This window comes from Nerophis ophidion, linkage group LG24, assembly GCF_033978795.1.
Source record: "Nerophis ophidion isolate RoL-2023_Sa linkage group LG24, RoL_Noph_v1.0, whole genome shotgun sequence".
NCBI classification, from domain to species: domain Eukaryota; kingdom Metazoa; phylum Chordata; class Actinopteri; order Syngnathiformes; family Syngnathidae; genus Nerophis; species Nerophis ophidion.
Window position 1 is genome coordinate 39076004 of NC_084634.1, and position 18374 is coordinate 39094377.

At 41.1% G+C, this 18374-nt stretch overlaps 1 protein-coding gene across 1 annotated transcript in view; it reads left to right on the forward strand.

The window, feature by feature from the left end:
* Positions 1-18374, forward strand: part of lpgat1 (lysophosphatidylglycerol acyltransferase 1) — a 106574-nt gene that overhangs the window by 55395 nt on the left and 32805 nt on the right. Inside the window, exon 6 of the mRNA XM_061886773.1 lies at positions 4837-4963. Within this exon, the coding sequence (XP_061742757.1) occupies positions 4837-4963 (127 nt within the window). The remainder of the gene's footprint in view (positions 1-4836; positions 4964-18374) is intronic.

Sequence of the window (18374 nt, forward strand, 5' to 3'; positions counted from 1 at the left end):
GGGAGCATGTGATGTTGCACACGTGATGAATGTAGGAAGTTGCGCTTGTTTTATGTCTCTGTGAGAAGGAGAGACAAGAAAGAGTGAGAAGAGCCTGTAGTGTAATGCTCGCAGCTAAAAGCAACTGTGTGAGAACGTATACTCCAATATCACCACCCATCCATCCATTTTCTACCGCTTATTCCCTTTCGGGGTCGCGGGGGGCGCTGGCGCCTATCTCAGCTACAATCGGGCGGAAGGCGGGGTACACCCTGGACAAGTCGCCACCTCATCGCAGGGCCAACACAGATAGACAGACAACATTCACACTCACATTCACACACTAGGGCCTATTTAGTGTTGCCAATCAACCTATCCCCAGGTGCATGTCTTTGGAAGTGGGAGGAAGCCGGAGTACCAGGAGGGAACCCACGCATTCACGGGGAGAACATGCAAACTCCACACAGAAAGATCCTCAGCTGCATGTGCTACAGTCTCGCCGCTTGAGGCAAAACTCTGTCCGTCCGTCCCACTTTTGGAAGAGAGCTTGTCAAAACAAGCAGAAGTGCCGCTTAATTAGCCGCATGTGTCGTGCATGTTCTCCTTTGAGCTGCATTTCTTCCCCTGGCTTTGTCCTTCCACTTGAATCTGGCTAATGGCATTAAAACCTTGGGCAAGAAAAAAAGACCCATACCCCGATGAGTACTGTGTCCCTGTGTCCTCTGTGTGTGTGCGTGCGCTCTGTCTCACTCTGACCCTCCCTGACGCTCTGCAGAGGTGCCCACGGTTTTGCTGACTCACTCCCAGACAAATGGGCCTCTTGCAGAAAATAAGATTTGATGTAAATACATGTGTCTCATAGGCTTAATGCGTTGTGTAGCTGCACACTGATAAGGTTTATGGGTTGTTGAGAGACTTTACACCAAGTTCATCGCTTAAGACGGACTTTGTGTGGCCCCTCATTTGCTGAAGGACACGCCTCTGTCACTTATTACAGTATTGTTTGTCACCATAGCGACGCTTTGGCTCGTATGCTCGTACTTTGGCCAGCTGCTCACCCCCCAGGGACCGTGTCACGGCTGCCTTCTCACACACTTGGACAGAGTGGTTGATCCAGTTACTCCACGCTGTGATGACTGTGGCCATTCCCATCAATACCACGGATGCCCGTCAAGTCACTTTATCTCCACTAGAAATGAGGCGGCGAGACTGCGCCTCGGTTTTTGGCTCGCGTTGCTTGTTCATAGGTCTGTGGGACCTATTTTCATTTTTTATTAAAAGAAAAATGATACAATTAATAATTTTTTCAAGCTGAGACTTACTGACTTTGGCTCATTTTCTGTGAAGAACATATATCAGAATACATATATAATGACCACACACCATAGACCATGGGTGTCAAACTCTGGCCCGTGGGCCAAATTTGGCCTGCCGTGCAATTTCATTTGGCCCTAGAGGCAATATCAAATTAACATTAGAGCTGGCCCGCCGGTACTATACAGCGGCTCGCTGACAACAAGCTATCCATACACTTAGGTAAAACGGAATCCATCCTATTTGGGTCCCATATCAAACTTAAGAAGGTCAGTGACTTCACTATAAAAGTGGGTGACATTGTTATCACCAGGAAGGATGAGATCACCTACCTAGGTTCCATTCTAGAGGCTAATCTTTCCTGTGATAAAATGGCAACCAAGGTGATCAAAAAGGTCAACCAAAGAACGAGATTCCTCTACAGAATCTCCTCTCTGGTCAACAAAAGCACCTTGAGGATTCTAGCGGGAACTCTCATTCAACCCTTCTTCGATTACGCTTGCACCTCCTGGTACCCCAGCACCTCCAAAACCTTCAAATCTAGACTCCAAACATCCCAGAATAAGCTAGTCCGGTTACTTTTAGACCTCCACCCCAGATCACACCTCAATCCAACCCACTTCTCCAGGGTGGAGGACAGAGTCAAACAACTTGCACTGAGCCTAGTCTATAAAATCCGCTACACCTCCTTGATACCGAAGTACATGTCAAACTACTTCCTTAACGTAAGTGACCACCATAACCACAACACCAGGGGGAGCTCCACAAACCACGTCAAACCCAGATTCCGATCCAACAAAGGTCTTAACTCATTCTCTTTCTATGCCACATCAATGTGGAATGCACTCCCAACAGGTATAAAAGTAAGTGCATCTCTATATTCCTTCAAAAGCGCTCTAAAACAACACCTCCAGGCAACTTCAACACTTTACTAATACCCTCCTCCATTCACATCCCATCTCCCCGGATTACAAACAACTCAAATGTACTTCTAATGTATATACTTGTTCTTATGCGATCCGAACTCACCATGTTCTCTGCTGGCTGTACATATCCTACTAAATAAGACCTACACTGTTTCAATGTCCACATTTCTCTGTTGATGCAATTGTTGATGACTGAAGTTCTGATATCAACCAAAGCTCCTCATCCCACCCCCCAGATTGTAAATAATGTAAATAATTCAATGTACATACTATGATGATTAACCTGTGTGATGGCTGTATTATGTTGATAGTATATATTTGTAACATGAATTGATTAACGTGGACCCCGACTTAAACAAGTTGAAAAACTTATTTGGGTGTTACCATTTAGTGGTCAATTGTACGGAATATGTACTGAACTGTGCAATCTACTAATAAAAGTATCAATCAATCAATCAAAGAGCCGCTGTAACACTGCTTTCACCACTAATACTCATACTTGCCAACTCTACCGATTTTCCAACCATTCTCTCGAATTTCTCCAGATTTCGACCCGGACAACAATATTGGGGGCGTGCCTATAAGGCACTGCCTTTAGCTTTGACTACAATATGTTGTCACGTCCACTTTTCCTCCATACAAACAGCGTGCCGGCCAAGTCACATAATATATGCGGCTTATACACACACTTAAGTGAATGCCAGCATACTTGCTCAACAGCCATACAGGTCAGACTGAGGGTGGCCGTATAAACAACTTGAATACTGTTACAAATATGCGCCGCACTGTGAACAAACACCAAACAAGAATGACAAACAAATTTCGGGAGAACAGCCGCACCGCAGCACAACATAGACACAACAGAACAAATACCCACAATCCCTTGCAGCACTAACTCTTTTCAGGACACTACAATATGCACCCCCCGCTACCACTGCCCAGTTAGCTGATACACGTCCTTAAATATCTGGATTGATGAAGTATTGTGCTGTTCATACTTAGTGGGGACCTTGGGAAAAAAGAGTTAGTATGGTTCATGGGGACCACATTTAAATCATTTTGCATAATTCACACAAATGTGCACATGTTTTATGGGCCAAAGCTTAAAAATCACCTAGGAATCTTCAGAATGGATCTGACTATCATTTAAAAAGGATTCCCTTTAGGGGACCTGTTTTATTTGTCCTCATACCGTCAGAGGTCCCCTAAAGGTGACTGTGTAAACAGAGCGATGCCCCCATTAAGTAAGCATTGCCAGAACACACACACACACACAGACACACACACACACACACACACACACACACACACACACACACACACACACACACACACACACACACACACACACACACACACAGAGCAGGCCCAGACAGCAGGATGACAGAGTGTAGGTACACAGAACATCAGAGGGTCAAATGTGCGACAAAATGAGAGCAGACAGTGTTGAAAAACAATGTTGCAACCTTGTGTGGGAACCACAGGTGCAAAAACACAAAAGAAGAATCCCTGTGGGATGCAGAAACTGGCAGAGAAATTTTCCGTGCAACATTCATATTGTTGTTACTCAGCCAGCGTTTGTGGGTCTGATGGACCCCTTGCATTTTGTGGCTTTTAACGCCTCACAATCCAACACTTTCATGTTAAAATACTGAACAGATGTGTATTGGGATAAGGTAAACATGCCTCACATTCCAACACTTTTATGTTTAAATACTGAACGGATTTTTATTGGGATCAGGTAAACATCTGTTCAGTATTTTAACATAAAAGTGTTTGATTGTGAGGCGTTAAAAGCCACAAAATGCAAGGGGTCCATCAGACCCACAAATGCTGGCTGAGTAACAACAATATGAATGTTGCACGGAAAAATTTCTCTGCCAGTTTCTGCATCCCACAAGGATTCTTCTTTAGTGTTTCTGCACCTGCGGTTCCCACACAAGGTTGCGACATTGTTTGTCAACACTGTCTGCTCTCATTTTGTCGCACATTTGACCCTCTGTTCTGTGTACCTAAACTCTGTATTGGCCTGGTGTGTGCGTGTGCGTGTGCGTGTGTGTGTGTGGTACGCAAAACATCAATTTCCAATCTTCTATTAGACCAGGACATCTTATATATATTAGAAATGTGTAGGGGTTGTGTATGGTGTGTGGTCATTAAATATGTATTCTGATATATGTTTTTTACATAAAATGAGCCAAAGTCAGTGAGTCTTAGTTTGAAAAATTAATTAATTGTATCATTTTTATTTTAATAAAAAAATGAAAACGGGTCCCACGGACCCAAACACCACACAAGGGTTATACATATTATCTGAACCAGGGTTTTCTTTGTAAAAGGGCCTATTGAATTGGAGCAAAAGTCATGGAGAAGATTAAGTGCAAAAACTATGACCAAAGTGGTGAATCTGTATTTTCATTAGAATTAACTTGTATTGACTGTTAATTTAAGAAACATTTAGTAATACAGGGGATTTAGTTAGAATGTATCTGTTTGAGCAGACGGGGAACCCTGCTCTGCCAACAATGGAGACAACACCACGTCCGTTAGTGTGTCTTGGAAGCAAACAAGCTAACATTTTTCATTTCATTTCAATGTTTGTTTCTTCTGCTCGCAGCTAAAAAGCGTAAAGGCCTGCAGTGGGTGATCGACGTGACCATAGCTTATCCCAAAGCACGGCCCATGGATATTCAGACGTGGATTTTTGGATACAGGCCGCCGACAGTCACTCATGTCCACTACAGGTAGGAGCACCATGTTTTAAAATGGGTCTCTATGTCATTGTTTGCCTGCAGACACATGACACCGTGTTTATACCTCCGCCAAAGTGCTTCAAACATTGCATCAGCCATAGTCCACTCAATTGTTTTGGAGGCCACATTTGCAGTAAGCTTAGGGCTGTGGGGGCCGGACTTTTCCCTTCACTAATAGTCTTATTTACCCTGACAGAATAAATAGGTTCTCCAGAATAAACACAATGATATTTCAATGACCCTATTTATTTTGTCAGAGTTATAGGAGTGATCTACTGTTTTTAAAGGGGAACATTATCACCAAACCTATGCAAGCATCAATATATACCTTGATGTTGCAGAAAAAAGACCATGTATTTTTTTAACCGATTTCCGAACTCTAAGTGGGTGAATTTTGGCAAATTAAACGCCTTTCTGTTTATCGGTCTTTTAGGGATGACGTCAGAACGTGACGTCACCGAGGTAACACACCCGCCATATTCATTTTCACATTACGAACACCGGGTCTCTGCTCTGTTATTTTCCATTTTTTCAACTATTTTTTGGAACCTTGGAGACATCATGCCTCGACGGTGTGTTGTTGGAGGGTGTAACAACACTAACAGGGAGGGATTCAAGTTGCACCACTGGCAAGAAATCTGCCGCCAGACCCCCATTGAATGTGCCAGAGTGTCTGCAAATTTTACTGGCGATGCTAAGACAGACATGGCACAGAGATGTATGGATAACCTGCAGATGCATTTGCAACGATTAAGTCAACAAAATCACAAAGGTGAGTTTTGTTGATGTTGTTGACTTATGTGCTAATCAGACATATTAGGTCACGGCATGACTGCCAGCTAATCGATGCTAACATGCTACGCTAATCGATGCTAACATGCTATTTACGCTAGGTGTATGTACATTTGAAACTAGATACCCACATTTAATGCGAAACAAACACTTACCAATCGACGGATTTAAGTCCCACCAGTGTCACAAGATGCGAAAGTCCTGATCGTTTGGTCTGCACATTTTACGGGTGATGCTAATAAGGCAGCCATGTTATGGGCCACTTCATTAGGTACACCCACGCTATGGCCGATTAGCGTCAATAGCTATTTGCTAAATAGCTTCACTTTCTTCTTCAATTTCGTTTTCACTATCTGCCTCCATACTCCCACCATCCGTTTCAATACATGCGTAATCTGTTGAATCGCTTAAGCCGCTGAAATCCGAGTCTGAATCCGAGCTAATGTCGCTATATCTTGCTGTGGTGACCACCATGTTGTTTGTATTGGCAGCCCTGTATGACGTCACAGGGAAATGGATAGTGGTTTTGAAGACAGCGAAAATAAGGCACTTTAAAGCTTTATTTAGGGATATTCCGGGACCGGTAACATTTTGAAAAAAACTTCAAAAAATACAACAAGCCACTGGGAACTGATTTTTATTGTTTTTAACCCTATTGAAATTGTGATAATGTTCCCCTTTAAGGACCTTTTCCAAAATAGATCATCCCTATGAATGAATGAATTAAATGAATGAAATAAGTTTATTTCAGTCATATAATCAACCATTTTGTGTGACCAGTTTAACAGTAGAGGTTATTCATTTTTAACAATCATACACATTTACACACAAAAATAAAGTAAAAAGAATGACAGAAAAAGGAATAGGCTGAAGCCAAAGCTTATTTTTGCCTATTCTATACCTTCACTGAAAATTAGATTGCCTGGAACATCGTGAAAAAAATCAATGGGATGAATGTAATCGTTGCTATATTTTATAATTTTGTTTATAAAATGATTTCACCTTTCAAGATTTTCTTAAACCTTATCAAAGAACTATGTATATTCAGCTCATTACTGAGCTTATTCCAACATTTAACTCCTAAAACTGAAATACATTTGTATTTTTTATTCCTTCTTACTTTACCTATTTCAAACATCAATATCCCCCGTAAATGATAGTTTTCTCCTCTTAATTTAAATAACCTAAGACTACAAGCTGGAAGTCTGTTGTTCTTCTCTCCAAACATAATTTCCATTGTTTTTAAAAAGACAATATCTGAACATTTCAACACATTAGAACTTATAAATAATGGATTGGTATGTTCATAGTAGCACGCTTTGTGTATTATTCTAATGACCTTTTTTTGAAGTTTAATTATTGGCTCTGTGTTTGTTTTATAAACATTTCCCCAAACTTATTTACAATATGTTAAATATGGAAAAATAAATCATATGCAGACATGTCTTATTGAGCATGTGTCTTACTTTATCAATAATAGCAATGGATTTGGATATTTTTCCCTTTATATATTCAATATGTGGTTTCCAGCATAGTTTATGATCAATTATTATTCCCAAGAATTTAGTTTCATATACTCTATCAATTTCCACTGGATTTAATTTTAATTTGGCTTCATAATTTGTCCTTGCACAGCTAGACACCATAAATTTAGTTGTCTTATCATTTAATGATAACTTATTAATATCAAACCATTTTTTTAGCTGAATCAACTCAACCTCAATTATCCTCAACACTTCCTTCAAGTCTATGACAGCACTCTAGGGTTTTTTAAGAATCTCCTGCAAAAACGGGACTTTTTTTAAATTGAGCCACCAGTTAAATAGTAAGTACCGGTAAGTACATTTAGTTTATAAAGCGCTTTTCACTGATAAAATCCCAAAGCGCTGTACAAAACATAGGTGAAATAAAACAATTCAATTAAAACAAGTGAAGTGAATTATATTTATATAACGCTTTTTCTCTAGTGACTCAAAGCGCTTTACATAGTGAAAGCCGATATCTAAGTTCCATTTAAAGCAGCGTCGGTGGCACTGGGAGCGGGTGGGTAAAGTGTCTTGCCCAAGGACACAACGGCAGTGACTAGGATGGCGGAAGTGGGGATCGAACATGGAACCCTCAAATTGCTGGCACAGCCACTCTACCAACAGAGCTATACCACCCCATAACTGGTCACTGCCAGTTATGGCAGGAACCCTCCAAAGACATTGAAAATAGCCCAAATGATGAAAAAGAGAGGACCTAAAATAGAACCTTGAGGCACACCACTAGTACAACTAAAGAGGTTGAACAAATTGACTGCATCGGAAGTAAAGAAGCTACGAAAACACCTTAGTTACATAAATGATATTAGAAAAAATATGTGTAAGTGCCTAAAGGAGAGGACTTAAAGGGGTACTTTGAAGAACGCCTCAATTATTTAAATCTAAATTTTCAACCCCATTGTTGTATGTTAGCTAGAAAGGTTATAATGTCAATGCAAGGATCCTGCCAATGTCTTTACAGTGGTCCTAGTTCTTCTCTACAACAGGAGCACTCTAGTGTTTTTAGGAATATGTTTGTCCTCAAGTTCTGACCTCAACTCGGGGGCCGATATGGTGTCCTACCCGGGCCCCCAGTTGAATAGACTTGCATTACATCCAGAAAAAAAGCACATTCTGTTTGGTTCGTGTGACTTTTGTATGGAAGGGGAAATTAAAAGTCCACCCACTGATAACACAAGATTGCATAAGGAAGTCTCCTCTCACACTGTGAGTCAGTCAAGAGATTAAAAGTTCTGTGGCGTCATTATTTCACCTTGGCAACTTGACCATTTTCCCTTTTCTTTGTGCTAAAGTGTTTTCATGATGAGGTGACTAAATTGCAGACTTTTTGCCACCTGATGCCTCACCTCTCCTGCTTCTACTTGCTGTTTAAACATCCAAATGGAGCGAGTTTATACAAACCCCGTTTCCATATGAGTTGGGAAATTGTGTTAGATGTAAATATAAACAGAATGCAATGATTTGCAAATCCTTTTCAACCCATATTCAGTTGAATATGCTACAAAGACAACATATTTGATGTTCAAACTCATAAACATTTTTTTTTTTTTTTTTGCAAATAATCATTAACTTTAGAATTTGATGCCAGCAACACGTGACAAAGAAGTTGGGAAAGGAATGCTCATCAAACACTTATTTGGAACATCCCACAGGTGTGCAGGCTAATTGGAAACAGGTGGGTGCCATGATTGGCTATAAAAACAGCTTCCCAAAAAATGCTCAGTCTTTCACAAGAAAGGATGGGGCGAGGTACACCCCTTTGTCCACAACTGTGTGAGCAAATAGTCAAACAGTTTAAGAACAACGTTTCTCAAAGTGCAATTGCAAGAAATTTAGGGATTTCAACATCTACGCTCCATAATATCATCAAAAGGTTCAGAGAATCTGGAGAAATCACTCCACGTAAGCGGCATGACGGGAAACCAACATTGAATGAATCAATCCCTCAGACGGCACTGTATCAAAAAACGACATCAATCTCTAAAGGATATCACCACGTGGGCTCAGAAACACTTCAGAAAACCACTGTCACTAAATACAGTTGGTTGCTACATCTGTAAGTGCAAGTTAAAGCTCTACTATGCAAAGCGAAAGCCATTTATCAACATCCAAAAACGCCGCCGGCTTCTCTGGGCCCGAGATCATCTAAGATGGACTGATGCAAAGTGGAAAAGTGTTCTGTGGTATGATGAGTCCACATTTCAAATTGTTTTTGGAAATATTCGACATCGTGTGATCCGGACCAAAGGGAAAGCGAACCATCCAGACTGTTATCGATACAAAGTTCAAAAGCCAGCATGTGTGATGGTATGGGGGTGCATTAGTGCCCAAGGCATGGGTAACTTACACATCTGTGAAGGCACCATTAATGCTGAAAGGTACATATAGGTTTTGTAACAACATATGCTGCCGTCTAAGGGCCGTATTTTTCATGGATGCCCCTGCTTATTTCAGCAAGACAATGCCAAGCCACATTCACAACGTGTTACAACAGCGTGGCTTCGTAAAAAAAGAGTGCGGGTACTTTCCTGGCCCGCCTGCAGTCCAGACCTGTCTCCCATGGAAAATGTGTGGCGCATTATGAAGCGTAAAATACGACAGCGGAGACCCCGGACTGTTGAACGACTGAAGCTCTACATAAAACAGGAATGTTTTATTTACTTTCAAAGCTTCAAAAGTTAGTTTCCTCAGTTCCCAAACGTTTATTGAGTGTTGTTAAAAGAAAAGGTGATGTAACACTGTGGTGAACATGCCCTTTCCCAACTATTTTGGCACGTGTTGCAGCCATGAAATTTTAGGCTAATTATTATTTGCGAAAATAAAAAACTGTTTATGAGTTTGAACATCAAGTATGTTGTCTTTGTAGTGCATTCAACTGAATATGGATTGAAAAGGATTTGCAAATCATTGTATTCTGTTTATATTTACATCTAACCCAATTTCCCACTTTATATGGAAACGGGGTTTGTACATTTGGTTCCTGAGTTCAGACTTCAGGCGTCCTTTGTGTTTCTGTTAATAACATCACCACTCCTGGCAAAGGAAATGTCCTCTCGTTGTCCTCAAGGTCTCTTCCAGTCCTAGTCCACTCACTTAAGGATATGATGAAGGTGCCTCTGGATTAGCTTTATTGCGGGACCTTATTCGAGATGAATGTCTTCTACCGTGCGGTGCGTTATACGTGATGCGTTCAGGGTCAAGGAGCAGCCTGAGTCTTCAGGAAGAAGTCGTGTTCACCTTCAGGATGCTGCGAACACTTTCAGTGTGCCGCTTATAATTGAACAACGTGATAGATGATTTATGGACCTCAGCTGGCTGGTCCGGCTCTGGAGGTTTTTCTCTCCAACCCAGACAGAAGCTAAAGACTCATTAAGTCTGTAATTAGAAGGGCAGAGGTTCCCCAAGACCCTCTAATCAGCCTGAGAAACAATCAACTTGCGTTGCATGGTCAGCAGCACACGGCGAGAGGCCCCCCAAGCAAGCTGAAAGACACAGCTGTTAAATCTGCACGCAGGCGTTTTAAGCCATGGACATAGTCGTAAACATCCCCCAGTCATGCTGGGCTGGTACAGGTGCAGAGATGACAAGAGGATTAATCTGCCTGCTGATCAAATGTGGGGGAGTGACTTGTATGACACAGCCAAGCCGTACAGTTCAGCTGTGCTTGCTGTGGCATATTTTGGAACTGTAAACCTTCATTTGAGTTAAATTTAAACTTTCTCAACTACTTTTAATAGTGTGACATCATATGAAGTCATTAGGGATGGTTAGTATGGCCTAAAATCACAATATATTACAGCTTCCTGGGATAGTGACATTTCACAATTACCGTATTTCCTTGAATTGCCGCTGGGGCGCTAATTATTTTAAAACCTCTTCTCACTCCGGCGTTTACCAAAGGCATGCGGTAAATTTAGGCCTGTAAGGATACCATCATCAAAAGCACATTTAATAAAAAAAACGTTATTATGGTCTTACCTTTACTTATAAATGAAGTCCATGCGCAGCTCCTTCTGATCAAAAGCATTGATAACTTGTTTATAGAAGTCTTCCTTATCTTTCTTCAGTTTTAAAAGTCTCTCTGTCTCGATGGAGATCTTCCTTTATTACCTCCTGCTTCGATTGAAAGTCCAGTTTAGATGACTGTTTTATTTTAGATTAGGGATGCACCGATTAATCGGTAACCGAATATATTCGGCCGAATATGGCAAAAAAAAGCCACATTCGGCCTTCGGTGGAATGAGTTAAAAACAAGGCCGAATAGTGGCGTGTGACGCAATTTTTTGACGCGGTGACGCAATCAACCAACGTGCAGTGACGCGGTGACGTTGGGATATGTTGTGTACTTGTATAAGTGTATGAGGTTACAAGCACACACTTATTGAGATTTAGTGGGGCCTCTGTTTACATTATTAGCCTGTTGTGTAGGCTACCTGTATAAGTGTATGAGGTTACAAGCACACACTTATTGAGATTTACTTAAGCCTTCTGTTTACATTATTAGCATATCTACTGTGGCTAAGCAGACTTTTACCAAAAGGACAATCATTCATTTGTTGTGGGTTTATCCACTTTAATGCACTTTATTTTTTTTTTGGAATGCATGTTTTGTTTGAAGGCCAAATATAAATGAAAAACTGTGCTTTTTTTGAAAAGCAAAGAGTACTGGAATATTAAAATGTCAATATTAAATTAAAAATTACTTTATTTGAAAAACATGTCTAAATATTTATTCTAGGCTATTTATGCAATATAAATTTTTTTTTGAAAAACTGCATTAGTTATTCGGTATTCGGCCTTTGGCCAAGCGTTTAAATTTTATTCGGCTTCGGCTTCGGCCACAAATGTTCATTTCGGTGCATCCCTATTTTAGATATGTAATCCTCCATGTTAAAAGTGCAAGCGAGAGGAAAAAATAAACAATCGCTGCTCACTCTTGCTGCATGTTGTCACTTCTTCTGCAGCCGAGTAGTCGCAAGAAGGATCACTAGCGCCCTCTACCACCAGGAGGCGGGAGTCATTTAATGAGTCATATTTGACACACACAGCTATGGTATATCAATAAAAACATAGCTGCTTACTGTTCTTTTTAGCATATTCAATAGCTTGGACCTTAAATCCTACTGAATAGCTCTTAATCTTCTTCCCTTTATGCGATTTCAAATGATTGAAATCAGCCTCCTCCATTTTGAAAATGATGACAGGTGAAGTGTCACTCGTGACGTGACGAGTTTGACCCGGTGGAAATTCTGGTCATATGCTAATTACCGTATTTCCTTGAATTGCCGCCGGGTGTATATAGTATGCGCCTGCCTTGAATTACTGCCGGGTCAAACTCGCTTCGCAAAATAATTAGCGCATGCTTATTATTACCGCCTGGTCAAACTCGTGATGTCACGAGTGACACTTCCCCTGTCATCATTTTCAAAATGAAGGAGGCTGATTTCAATACCGGTAATTTGAAATTGCATAAAGGGAAGAATATTAAAAGCTATGTAGTAGGCTTTAAGGTTCAATACAAATACACATACCGTCACGGTGTTCATCTGGAAATATTTTCTTCAGCATTTTGTGGGTGTGGCACCGACAGAGATGTTGACATGCGGAGTTTCAAGCACTCCTCATTCTCTAGCGGGTGACTTTTCAAATGATGCTTCATTAGCAGCCGTGCTACTTTTTGTAGCAACGCTTTTGCCGCATAATTGTTCAACATCTTCTCGCTTGAAGCCGTGACGTATGTAAGAAGGTGCGCTTGTCTGTGAGAAGGAGAGACAAGAAAGACTGAGAAGAGCCTGTAGTGTAATGCCAGCAGCTAAACGCAACTGCGTGAGAACGTATATTCCAGTATCACCATATAGTCATTTTCTATATCGCACAGAGACAAACCCGCAATATATCGCGTATATCGATACATCGCCCAGACCCACCTGGAAGTCATCATTCTTTTATCAAAATGCCAAGTTCAGGTGAAAGTAAATATTGCCACAAGAGAAAGTAAAACCTCTAATAATTGGCTGAGTTGTAAATATTTGTCTTTCAAAGCGTCGAGCAGCCTGTGTTGACTTTTTTAACCAACAGACTTCACAGTGGATTGATTATTCAAAATAAGATCATCTGGAATAAAATGCATAGTATATTTTCTAACGAGGTGGTGTTTATTATTATTATTAAATTTTGTACTATATTAAAGATAAATTAAAAGATTCTTATGAAAAGATGGCAAGAACATGAGCAGACTGTCATGATCCTTGGTCCGGATCATGTATGGTTTGGTTCTGTTAGTTTTGGACTCCGTTAGTTCCTGTTTTTGTGCACCCTTGTTTGTTTGAGTTGCCATGGTTACTTATTATTTCCACCTGTCTCTGATTAGTGCTCGCCCGTTCACCTGCTGCCCGAGCACTAATCAGAGGCATTATTTAAGCCTGCCTTTGCCGGTCAGTCGGCTTGGCGTATTTGTTTGCTACATGCCCCTGTTGCGTAAGTTTTGCCTTGTCTCTAGTTGTTTTCTTCATGCCTGGCTACAAGTCTTGTTTTGTCATGCCACAGTTTCATGAATATTCCTGGCTCATAGTCTATGACAAGTGTTGGTTTAGCTTCGAATGCGAACAGGCACGTTGTTCTGTTTTTGTACTCCTTTGATTTCTTGAGGAACAAAATCATGTTTTTACCTGCACGCCTTGTCCGGAGTACTCCGTCTGCATTCCTAGCAGAACGACCCCGTAAGCTGCGAAAACCCGTTGTGACACAGACTGAGTTTGACTAAGGCAGGGGTGTCCAAACTTTTTCCACTGAGGGCCACACATGGGATAATTAAAGCATGCGGAGGCCGTTTTGATATTTTTCATTTTCAAACCATAACAAAATATATGGATTTTTAAAATGTATTTTACCATGAATTGATTAACGTGGACCCCGCCATCCACCGTGGGCGCAACACAGATCCACTAAGGACTCGTAACAGGGGTCACCCCACATGCAGTGGGCTCACGCCGGGGTTGCCTGTCCGCCTCCCCACACGCGCACACGAGGGCCCATCACTGTGCCCACCATGCACCCGCCAGGGCTCTTAACAGGGTTCCCCAGGTTCCTTGAATATCCTTATATTGTGCGTTTAATTCACTGCTCATTAAGGGCAGTGGTATTTCACTTGCGACGCCCTGGGGCCGGAGCCCCGCACGGGGCCTCCCACTTATTCTACACCCCTCATGTCTCTTCACAGTTGCAGACTAGTCAAGCTCAACAGGGTCTTCTTTCCCCGCTGATTCTGACAAGCCCGTTTCCTTGGCTGTGGTTTCGCTAGATAGTGGGTAGGGACAGTGGGAATCTCATTCATCCATTCATGCGCGTCACTAATTAGATGACGAGGCATTTGGCTACCTTAAGAGAGTCATAGTTACTCCCGCCGTTTACCCGCGCTTCAATGAATTTCTTCACTTTGACATTCAGAGCACTGGGCAGAAATCACATCGAGTCAACACCGTTCGCGATGCTTTGTTTTAATTAAACAGTCGGATTCCCCTGGTCCGCACCAGTTCTAAGTCAGCTGCTAGGCGCCAGCCGAGGCCCCCGGCAGGACGCCTCGCCGGGGTCCAGAGCCGAGGCCCTTTCACCCGAGAGGGCCCCACCGGGAGCCGTAGCTGAGGTGATCCGCGAGAAGGGCCCGACGCACGTCCAGGGTCACCACCGCACCCGTCGCACCGACACCCCGCCCGGCCCGCCCGACTTAAACAAGGTGAAAAACTTATTCAGGTGTTACCATTTAGTGGTCAATTGTACGGAATATGTATCGAACTGTGCAATCTACCAAAAAAAATATCAATCAATCAAACCTTTAGGCGTCCCGGGCACCATAAAGGATCTCAGTTATTAAAATGTTAAAAATAAGTCAAATTTGTATTATTATTTTTTATTTAACGCTCACGGTAAATCTCTATATCAACTTAAAAAAAAAAAAAAAAAGGTTTTCCAATCCAATCCAATCCACTTTATTTATATAGCACATTTAAACAACAATAACGTTCCCAAAGTGCTGCACAGCCGTGTTAAAAACAATTGTAAAAAAATATAAATATAAAACCAATAAAAACAATATAAAAACAAATATGATTAAAAACAATTTTAAAGGGTAAAATCAATTAAAACAGTAAAATAGAAATCAAAGTGTATAAAAAACACAGAGGACCACACAACTCACGTAGTGTTAAAAGCCAAAGAATAAAACCAATAAAAACAATATAAAAACAAATATGATTAAAAACTATTTTAAAGGGTAAAAACAAATATGATCAAAAATGTATGGCTTTTATGTCAAAAACATCTTTGTTTTTCATAGTAAAACTGAAATATGCAGTATTTAGTAATTAGAGCCCTAAAAGGTCAATAATGCAGGACACCATTGATTTTAATTCTTTATTATGTTTGAGTAATCACAGTGAAAAGATAAATAAAATACCACTAAATATATTTGGGATCCAAAAGGTGCCCCACTCAGAAAGTTATACATTTTTATTAGTTAGTTTTTGCTTTGTTTACTTTCAACACTTACATTACAAGATCAACTTCAAATATACCCGTTGATTTTACGTTTAAACTATTATTTTGTTAGTTTTATGCTCTTTTGTCAAAGAAAACGTTTGTTTTTTTATGACAACTACACAATATATGCAATATTTACCACATAAAATATTTTAAAGTGAAATATTTAAACCAATTGGACCTTTGAAAATAATTCATTATAACATGGATTATTTTCTCATAATTTTTTTGGAGCAATGGCAAAAATAAATGAATGATAAATGGGTTGTACTTGTATAGCGCTTTTCTACCTTCAAGGTACTCAAAGCGCTTTGACACTACTTCCACATTCACACACACATTCACACACTGATGGAGGGAGCTGCCATGCAAGGCGCCAACCAGCACCCATCAGGAGCAAGGGTGAAGTGTCTTGCTCAGGACACAACGGACGTGACGAGGTTGGTACTAGGTGGGATTTGAACCAGGGCCCCTCGGGTTGCGCACGGCCACTCTCCCACTGTGCCACGCCGTCTCTAAAAAAAAATAAATTAAAAAAAAATTGATTGATTGAAACTTGTAATTAGTAGATTGCACAGTACAGTACATATTCCCTACAATTGACCACTAAATGGTAACACCCCAATAAGTTTTTCAACTTGTTTAGTCCACGTTAATCAATTCATGGTAAAGATGATTTTTACATGGTAAAATAAAGACAAAAGAAAAAAAAACAGCCTGCATGACAGCTTTGTGTCAAAATTGCAACTTTTTCTCGATAGATTTCACCTCATTCCAATATTTTTAATGTTCTTTTCTATTTTTGCAATAGCATTTCCAGAATGTGCGGGGGGCCGGTAAACAATTAGCTGCGGGCCGCACTTTGGACACCCCTGAATTAAGTGAATTATATTTATATAGCGCTTTTCTCTAGTGATTCAAAGCGCTTTTACATAGTGAAACCCAATATCTAAGTTACATTTTTAAAGCAGTGTGGGTGGCACTGGGAGCAGGTGGGTAAAGGGTCTTGCCCAAGGACACAACGGCAGTGACTAGGATGGCAGAAGCGGGAATCGAACCTGCAACCCTCAAGTTGCTGGCACGGCCACTCTACCAACCGAGCTATGCCGGTGATTAAGATGATTAGCTCCAAATCACAAACATACACAATAATTCATTTAGTACCCAATGAGTACCAAAAAAGTAACCTAAATATAAATATGATCTTGTAGTGCAAATATTGATATGGTACTTATAGAATCAACCCCTGTCCGTCTACTGCCACCAACTGCCAGAAGTCGCTGCCTCCATACACAACATCAGGTCATCCTGCTGTCAGTAGTGATTGGTCAAATGATACTGAAGCGTCGATGGATGCCTTATAAAGCCCACGGAGTGATACTGTGTCCCTTGAAGTCTCGATGTGTGTGGCACTTAAGAATAAAACATGTATCTGCACTTTTTTTTTGCTCACGACTGAGTTCATGCATTAGTTTTTATCCCCATCCCCACTCTAAATGGACCTCAGGAAAACAACGATAAATCCAATTTAAAACTCATTTCGATATGTGCAGCTCATATTCCTTTCTGCTAGAACTGCTCCACGTTAACCTTCCTTCGTAGTCAATCAATCAAAGTTTTTTTTATATTGCTTTAAATCACAAGTGTCTCAAAGGGCTGCACAAGCACAACAACATCCTCAGTTCAGATCCCACGTCAGGGCAAGGAAAAATTCAGGTTTTTTATTGTTGCTGTGGTTTTCTCCTGCAAGTGTCTTCATTGGCATATATCAATCAATCAATCAATGTTTATTTATATAGCCCCAAATCACAAATGTCTCAAAGGACTGCACAAATCATTATGACTACGACATCCTCGGAAGAACCCACAAAAGGGCAAGGAAAACTCACACCCAGTGGGCAGGGAGAATTCACATCCAGTGGGACGCCAGTGACAATGCTGACTATGAGAAACCTTGGAGAGGACCTCAGATGTGGGCAACCCCCCCCCTCTAGGGGACCGAAAGCAATGGATGTCGAGCGGGTCTAACATGATACTGTGAAAGTTCCAGGGGTCGGGAACCTTTTTGGCTGAGAGAGCCAAAAAGCCAAATATTTTAAAATGTATTTCCGTAAGAGCCATATAATATTTTTTTTAACACTGAACACAATTAAAAGCTTGCATTTTTAAGACCAACATTTCTAGAGTATAATAGGTCTCTTATTCTTTGTAATAACATTGTTATTCTGAAGCTAACTGTGGAGGGGACGTGGCCTGCGGGCCTGCAGCGAACTGGGGTGTGCCAGGACCGGCCTCGAAATCAGCGACAGGTGCGTAGATGGCCCACCTTAGCCTTGTTATCTAATCACCTGTCGCTCTGTTATAAGCAGCCGCCAGGAGGAGAGATGGGGTTGGGGCTGGAGCCAGAGCGCGAGCGAGAACGAAAGAGAAAAATACAATTGCTGGAAAGCAACTGAGAGACTTATTGAAAAATAAAACAATGGTGTAACCCTGAAATGTCGGTGCTTGGTGATCTGAAGAACCCCCAGGAG